Genomic DNA, 9,222 nt, shown 5'->3' with positions numbered 1-9,222 from the left:
ATTTTTCTTAAACTCCATGTTGTCAAATTTTTTATTTAGAAAATATCACTATTTAGTTTTCGAAAAATTTATTAATTAGTATTTTAATTTTAAAAAATATATTAAAATATTTTTAAATTTTAAAAAATATACTAATTAATTAATTTATTCATTTTAAATGTTAAATATTATAAAAAAATTTAAAATATTCTTAATACAGACATAATAATTTAATAGATACTTTTACAAAACTTAAAAATCAACTAATTAATTTTTTCATATCATATAAATTGAATAGTAAAACATTTAATATTTAAAATAATAAAAAAAATATTTAGTAGATTTCTTAAAATTTTAAAGAATTTTAATATTGAATGGCTAACCAATGAATTTATCTATATTAAATAAATTAAATAGTAAATTTCTAATTATTTTATTATATTATTAACTAAACACACCACTTGAGTAAATGGTATTCCAAGAATATACAAAAATTATGTCTATATTATTATGATGAATAGTTAAGCTCCCATGACTGAGCGTTTCCCAGAAAATTAAAAAATCTGTTCTTAGTTTTTATTAATACATAAATCTTTGAACAAGTCCCTTTTGCTTCAGAAAAAAAGAAATTTAAAGAGAATAATATGCCCAATTTGCCCAGGCCAGATCATGAGATATACAAGTCAAAATCTTTGAAACAAGCCTTCCACTTAACACTTCTTGTGCCTAACTTACGTTGTCACAATATGAAAATTTCAAGGATAACACAAGACAAAAGTGTGTATTTACAGTCTGATTTTTTCACTTAATTCAATTTTGGCTACTCTCTATGCTCCCTTGGCTTCTGGGTGCAGTGGAGACATTGACCCAGTTCTCTGATTCTGGCCTAGATCAGTTTCTGAGTGAATGGTTGGGGACCTTGCCGCCGATTTGTGGTGGTGCCGCCTATGGCCATGGTGGAGTGGATGCTTTTGGTGGTGATGGCCATTTTCTTTGCTCACATCTTTCTTGGAGTCATTGCATTCTTTAACATCTTCTTTAGGATTATCAGTCTCGTTTGGAACTGTGTAAACAAAGGTTCCAAAGGGAATATCTACAAAATCCTTTAGAGGTTCTAAGATCTTCACAACTGTGCTCATGGTTGGTCTCTGCTTTGGCCTGTGGCTCAGGCATTGGTAAGCCAATGCAGCTGCCTTTCGAGCCCCAGTTTCCGAGTACTGGCCTTCGAGTCTTGGGTCCATTATCCTCCCAAGTTTCCGAGGTTCATTCAACATGGGTCTTGCCCACTCTACCAAGTTCTGCTCTCTCTGAGGCCGGCTCTTGTCCACAGACCTTCTCCCTGTAAGAAGCTCCAAGAGCACTACTCCAAAACTATACACATCACTCCTTGACGTCAGGTGACCTGAAAACAAATCAACCATGTTAATTTTCAAAATCCTCAATGCAGATTATGGGTTGATTTGAAGCTTGGATAAATCATAATTCTACCTGTCATGACATATTCAGGAGCAGCATAGCCTTGTGTTCCCATGACTCTGGTGGAAACATGCGTATCAGATCCTTCAGGACCATCCTTGGCTAGCCCGAAATCTGAAAGTTTAGGTGTATAATCCTGCAGAAAATCATGAAGTTATTGAACAGTGAAGAAGATTAATTAATGGGAAGTGAACGTATATTCATAATAAAGAGTTGCTTACCGAGTCTAATAAGATGTTAGAGGCTTTGAAATCTCTATATATAACAGGTTTCTCAGATTCATGGAGAAAGGCCAGGCCCTTTGCAGCTCCAAGGGCGATTTTCATTCTGCTCGACCATGGAAGTGTTGCAGAATATCCTGAAAACCCAGAAAGCTTCATGGGTGAATCAGTGTGTTCTTAATAATTTAGATTATAATAATAAACTTGTAATCTGCAGGGGGAACATACTTGTAAACAACTGATTCTCTAAGCTGCCTCTTGGCATGTACTCATAAACTAGAAGCCTATGATCATCTTCGCAACAATAGCCAATTAGTTTCACTAGATGCGGATGCCTTAGCTGCCCAAGAAAGATCACTTCCGTCTGCCAGAAAGATAAATTAAAATATTTAAGTATGATTATCAAAACCTGAACCACTCCACTTGGATTTAATTAACATAATAATTAATTAAAATAATAATGGGCAAGGTGCTCACCAACCACTCCCTATGACCTTGTAAGCCTTCGAGGTCCAAAAGCTTGACGGCGACAGGCTGAGCCTCCAAGCCAGGTCTGAGTTTGTCATCAATGAATCCCTTGTGCACTGGTCCGAACCCTCCTTCACCAAGAAAGTTGCATGAAGAGAAGCTCTGTGTGATAATCTTAAGCTCAGCGAGAGTAAAGACATGAATATTTGAACCAGCGAGAGAAATGGAAAGATCCTCGGAGAGTGAACTGGGGTTGCTTAAATCAGTAAGTGAAATCCTCTGGCATGAAGATTGTTTACAGATCTCTTTCTTGGGTTTTGGCAATGGTGGAGACGCTTTCTCCTGTGATTTGAAACAGCCGGAAACCAATGATATCCACGTAAACTTCTCCACAGTCATTGTTGATGAATGATTTCTGGAAACTCTTGAACTCAGAGGAAGAGGAGTAGGAGGTTTGGTGCAGATGAAGGGAAGAGGTATGCGAGGCTTAAAAAGGAGAGGGCAAAGGCCTAATAATATTCAAATCTCCATCGCTCGCCGAAACGCGGAGAAGGAGAAAAAGAGGTTTCCAACTCCTTTCTATTTTCTTTTTTATTTATTTATTTATTTTAGGTTTAATCTGCCCTTTGTATTACATTTAGCATTACTATAAGGAATTATTCCACCTGCTGTTTTAAGCATCTTTTACAATATTTGATTAATGGGTCATGAGTCATAGGCCCACATGCTCGGTTCAAGGACAATGACCCGGCTATCGGCTATCCCTTCTTGACTTTTGCCAGATTATTAGAAAAAAATAAAAATAAAAAATTTTATAGAAGGGAACATCACTACTTTCCATCTGCTAAACTTTCACATGTCAGCCAAATTCCAGCTAGTCGCTACAGTCAGTACTGTAATCGGATCAGTTAATTGATTCTGATTTTTAGCCATATCGAAACTAGATATTAACGGATCGATTTCAGTTACATAATTAAGAACCGGTTAATTTAAATTGAAACCAATCCAATTTAAAATTTTTAATTTTTCTCTTTTTTTTTTTTTTTTAAATATATATATATAGGCAGATTCTGGTACTTCTAATTTTTTAATATACAAAAATAAATACACGATTTATTATAAATTAAAATCTTATAAATTCATATATTCTATTGTATAAAATAGTGATTTTACAATTTTTAAAAAAATCAAACCGACATGGAGGAACTAAAACCATACTATTATATTGAACTATAACCATTTTTAAATCAGAAATGTTTGGAACTAAAATCTGATCGAACCTAAAGTTTTTCAAATCGAAATGCCTATGAATCACCAATTTCAGCCTGTAAATCACCAGTTCCGGCCTGAAATCGGACAAGAACCAACCCATCACTATGTCTAGCTACAATTAACATGATAGAGTATTGAGTTGGCCGATTCAATTTTAAATTAAAATTATTAAAATTAAAAAATAATAAATTTAGAGGATATTTAACTTAGTTTATAAAAATTAATAAAATTGAAATTAAAAAATTAAAAATGATTATAAGCTGTTGATAAGATATTGATGTATTGGGTAATAAGTAGCATAATTACTAAAAAAAATATATTTAATAAGATATGTGGTGAATTTTAAAATTAAATGAAAATAATATAATAATTTATTTAATTAAATAAATTTAGTCAAAATAAAAAGATAGTTACCCTCAAACTTATTTTTTTAAGCTATAAGTTTACAAAATGTTATTAACAAATATGTTAATTTATTTTTATAATTTATAATATAATACCAGTTTATAAATTAAGACAAACACTTCTTATATGAAAATTAAATTGAATTAAATTAATAAAATTAAATTGAATTAAATTTATTTAATTTAATTTAAAATTATTCAATATATATATATATATATAAGAGGGGGCTTTTCACAAAATTCAAGTTTCCAACTTCAACGGTTCAACCAAGGTAAACAACTCAAAATTAACCTTTTAAATAAACATAATTATTGGTTGAAATTAAACAAATGATGAAATGTAATTACAAATTAATAACATATAAAATATAAAACTATTTTCGATTAAGACACGTATTCATAGTTTAACTGATTTTAATAATTAAAGAAAACTGATTTTAATATAGACTGGATAGACCAAGCATGACCTAATTAAAAAAAAAATATGAATATCCAACAAGATAATTGTCAATTCAAATGATGACTCAAGTTATAAATGTGTGTGGTAAAATTAAATTGATTCGAGACACATAATGGATAGAATATAGATTGGCCAATTCTGTATTTATTAGCCGACTACTCATTATCAATGAGTCGCTTGACTCAATTGCAAAAGAAAATATTCATGCTTAATTTAATAGGAGGTGATGCAGAAATATCTAAACGATCTGATATATATCATGGACCAACTTAAATTTGGGACATTTCTAATTCACACTGAATCCATTATTAAAATCTTAATCTTTTCAAATAAAACACCTAGTTTTATTAACTATCATTGTTTATATTTACTTTCTTGAAAATTAATCTCATCTATTGATTTTTTTCATTAAATTAAACTTTTATCTATCGAATCGCAATTTATTATAAATAAAATGTTGCAACACTAATATTCTATTTAGGATGTGAAAGAGTAAATTTAATTAATTTTTTAATATAAATTTTTTCGAAGTAAATGTTTGATGTTGTCCTAATTTTTTAAAGTAAATTTGAATCTATAAAATAAAAAAATATGTAATGCAATAGGTAAAATCTCTAATATTTAAATTAATAAAATTAATAATAACTTAAAAATATATGAGTAAAGAGAATATAATAAACAGGTGTGGAATACCTATACGTATAATTTTTATGAGTTTTGATGATGGAATATCTATTCACAATATTTGATTATTTTTATTTAGGAACTATATTAGTAAGGTATTTTATAAAGTTTTAAAACTTTTTTTTAACTTTTGAAAATAAAGATTTTAAATGGTTAAGGTTTTTAAAATATGTATTCTCTATCTAAAAGGAACTGCATCTACCATTCTTTAGCTCTTTAAACATGAACATAAGATAGACTTCATCCGTTTATTTGCGGAGAATAATTTATATTTAAAAAAATAAAAAAATACATTTTTTAAATATATATAATTATTTTTTATTATTTAATTTTAATTATAAAAAATATATATATATTCATAAATTTATATACACACACTATTACAAAAAGATAATTATTACCTGTGATTACTGAAGTTTAATGTTTGTTTCATTATTATCACTAAATTTAATTTAATTTTATAAAAGTTATTCAATTTTTTATTTGAATTTCAAACGGTAAATCTCATCAAAATATATTGAAATTTCACATCGTGTGTTTACGTAGCTTCTTTTATATAAATTAAATTAAAAAATAAATTATTAACGAGGATTTAAATATAATTTTTTAATTTTTTTTAATTAAAAATTAAAAAATAAAAAATAAAAAATAAAATTTAAATTTATTTAAATATATTTATTATTAGATTAATACTGCCGAGTTGACTGTTTCCTAAACTTTAAATTTTAAAGTCGTAATGTTAGTAGGATGAGAAGGTAATTTCATCAAATAGGTTCTGGAATTATGTTGTGGCGTTGCTAAGAAGGAAGAAGAAAATCAAAACTAAAAACAAAAAAGAGAGTAGGTGTAGTTGCAACATTTCATAAAAGCTTCTAGAGAATATGTCCTAGAACCTCAAAGACCATCATCACCAAATGACACAACTATCCTCTACGCGATGCATGAACATGAACTCATAACGTGATCATAACCGCACCATCTGTGGACTTTTTTGGGGATCAGATGGTCATGAACTTCTCACGCAGTTGACCGTTTAACGTCAAGGCATGTATAACTCCCAAATAATACTAATAATAATAATAAAGTATTTTCACTAAAAATCTAAAAACGTTTTAATTTAAGAAACTCTTAGTTAATTTTAATTAATATTATAAATTTTTTTAATTTTAATAAAAATTCTTTTAAAAAACTTCTTCCCGTGACGCGCAGATGCATGAGCTTCTGAGGGGTAGTTTTGTCAACGAGAGAGTAGGTAAATGGGTCCCATTTTTGTCCTCGTCAATCAACGAAATAAAGTCAAAGGGCTTTATTGCCATTCGGAAAAGTAAAAACAACCATTGCGGGCGGTCAACACGGTTGTCTTCTAAGTAATAATAATAATAATCTCATGGAAAACCTTTTCATAATGTATTATTATACAAACTTCAAATTCTTTCCCTTTTATTAATAAAAATACAATTTATAATAAAACTATTTTATTATAGGTAATAAAATAAATTCTCTAAAATTTCTAAATTTAAATATAATTTTAAATTAATATAAATATTTGATATTCTCTATCAATTAATCTTTAAAAAAATTAAAACTATGATAATTTCAAGCAAAATCAGTGTTTAAAAAGTTTTGTTTATAAATATTTAATAATTATAAGTTATTCAACTATATAAATATTTAAAATTTTTATATTCATAGATTTAATTTAGTGGTAAGTGTATCTTAATAAATATAAAGAGTTTAGGTTCTATCTTCTTAATCTCTAATTTTCGGTTAAAAAAATATTTAAAATTTTAATTAATTATATATTTTATAAATATTAAAATACTTATAAATAATTATTAAATAGTTGATATATATTTATATATATATATTATTTTTTTATATAAAAAAGAATTATTCTAAGTAGCTATGTTTAATGTTTACCTAAAATTTCATGATCATCAATTTGTTGGTGAAGAAATAGGAATGAAATATTCAATAAAGCTCTATGGAGTTGCAAACATGGAAAATATTTATGAATTTATATTTAATTATATTGACTTAATTAAAAGGGTTATCAAAAGGAAACTACCAATTTATTCAACATGTTAATTAATAATTAGCTATGTCGAACTTAATTAGGCATTAAAATGTGTTATTATTTAAATAAAAATTTCAAATTACATCTAATACTATTTAATTATAACTATTCTTTTATTTTTTTAAAATAATAAATATAAAAAATGGAATATAATAAAAAATTAAAATTACACTATTTTTATATAATTATACTTAAAAAATCTAATAATCCATATAGCATGTGAACAAGTGACTGGTGTATCTTAAAATAAGTAATAAAGTCCAACAAACTATACTAAAAAGAAGAGCAAATTTCAGGCCAATTTGATAATGGGTAATTTACGATTTAGTCTCTGGGTATTGCCATTATTAACAAGTCAGTCCCTATATTTTCAGAAACCTATTAAAATGTCCTTATGTTTTCTCTCCGTAAACGAAATAGTCTTTCTGTCTATTTTTGCCGTTAAAAATATAGTAAAAGACTAATTTACCCCCAATTATTTTTCTCCTCCTCCTCCTTCCTTTTCTTCTTCTTCTTCTTCTTCTTCTTCTTCTTCTTACGTTTTAATATATTTTTAAAAATATAGGGAGAGACGATTTAATAGATCTGAGAAAAGATAGGGACTATTTCGTTGACAAAAAGAAACAATAAGGACGTTTTAATATATTTCTAAAAATATAGGGAGAGATGATTTCGTTGACAGAAAGAAACGATAAGGAGGGACTATTTCGTTGACTTAAATAAACGATAAGGATGTTTTAATAGATGTGAGAAAAGATAGGGACTATTTCATTGATGAAAAAAAATAATAAGGACGTTTTAATAGATATGAAAAAAGATAAAAATATTTTAATAGATTTTTAAAAATGTAAAGACTAACTTGTTAATAATTACAATATACAAGGACTAAATAAATGGTTTTATTTGAGGGTAAAATTGGATTTTAAAAATTTTCTCTCTCCTCCTTTATCTAATTTTAACGAAAAATAGGACGGAATGACTATTTCGTTGACGGAAATAAAACATAAGGACGTTTTAATAGGTTTCTAAAAATACAGGGACTGACTTGTTAATAATGGCAATACCCAAAAACTAAATCATAAATTACCCATTGATAATTTTGGTTGCAAAGACCGTTAAGATTGAGAATCATGTGTCGTTAGATGACGACAAGGCCAATCTTAAGAATTCCATGGGCTATGCCTATTGCCTTTTAATCTCTTTTCTGAAAAAATGTGCCAATAAAGTCAGATGCGTCATGCGTGTAATTTTTTGTTCATAAGGAAATGGCTCATACATCTGCATTCCTGTCATATCGAATTATTTTCGTCTCATAATAATTATTATTTTAAAAAATATTTTTTTTAAATTATTTATTATTTTAAAAATTTATTATTTTTTATATATATTTATTATTTTTTAAATTATTTAATATTTTTATATAAAAAATATTTTACACGAATGATCATAAATTTATCTAAATAAATTTAAAAAATCTTCGATTTCACTCTTTCAATTTTTAATTTTCATTTAAAAAAAATATTTTAAATAAATTATTAAATATTATTTAAAATTAAAATTATTAATTAATCTTATTACTCTTCATGCATAATGGAATATATTATAAGATAAATGTAATATTTTTTGTCATATTTTATTGTCGTTTTCTCCTTATAAATAATAATAATAATAATAATAATAATAATAATAATAATAATAAATAGCTTGATTTTTGATGGGATGCTGTCTCTAGACAACCGAAAAGAAAAGGACAAAAATAAATAAATAAATAAGTCAAGGAAAAAAAAGCAAGTGAGGACGGTGATTGATTGATGAATTAATGGCAAATATCTTCATATGGCTGGAGTTGCATAAAGAAAAAAAATCTATCAACTGCTGATTTTTTTAAAAAAATTATATCAAGCTTTGTCTCTATTCTAAAAACTAATTTAGAGAAAAGACATTGTTGATGAAGAGGAAAAAAAGTGAAAGTGTGGTCTGAGTGCGTTCTACTGCACTCCGTTGGGTTGTTCAAAATTGATTGTTTTTGTCTGATTTAATCTTTTCTAAATTTAATTTTCTGTAAAATTTCAGTTGGAATTTAGTTATTTCTATTAGATTCATCCGTTGTATATAGACATAGTTTTGAGCCAACTTAATGCAATCATTTATATGAAAAAAAGAATATCTAAATTCTTATAT

The 9,222-nt window shown here is 27.0% G+C and overlaps 1 protein-coding gene across 1 annotated transcript; it reads right to left on the bottom strand.

Moving 5' to 3' along the window:
• Window positions 1–533: 533 nt before the first annotated feature.
• On the bottom strand, window positions 534–2,718 carry LOC110610252 (serine/threonine-protein kinase RIPK). Its single transcript, XM_021750091.2, has 5 exons — window positions 2,154–2,718; window positions 1,905–2,040; window positions 1,677–1,813; window positions 1,468–1,591; window positions 534–1,381 (listed from the first exon to the last, which is right to left on the bottom strand). Exons 1-5 carry the CDS (start codon window positions 2,541–2,543, stop codon window positions 807–809), a joined length of 1,362 nt encoding a protein of 453 aa, XP_021605783.1. The 5' UTR covers window positions 2,544–2,718; the 3' UTR covers window positions 534–806.
• Window positions 2,719–9,222: the final 6,504 nt, after the last annotated feature.

The sequence above is a fragment of the Manihot esculenta genome, chromosome 3 (assembly GCF_001659605.2).
Source record: "Manihot esculenta cultivar AM560-2 chromosome 3, M.esculenta_v8, whole genome shotgun sequence".
NCBI lineage: Eukaryota > Viridiplantae > Streptophyta > Magnoliopsida > Malpighiales > Euphorbiaceae > Manihot > Manihot esculenta.
This window is presented reverse-complemented; position numbering and strand designations above follow the sequence as displayed.

What these genes read in the sequence shown, in the direction of transcription:
- LOC110610252 (XM_021750091.2), bottom strand. Translation starts at nt 2,543, where the DNA reads ATGACTGTGGAGAAGTTTACGTGGATATCATTGGTTTCCGGCTGTTTC. An exon ending in AGAGAATCAGTTGTTTACAA is followed by an intron (nt 1,814 to 1,904) that starts GTATGTTCCCCC and finishes CTGGGTTTTCAG; the next exon opens with GATATTCTGCAACACTTCCA. An exon ending in CTAACATCTTATTAGACTCG is followed by an intron (nt 1,592 to 1,676) that starts GTAAGCAACTCT and finishes GATTTTCTGCAG; the next exon opens with GATTATACACCTAAACTTTC.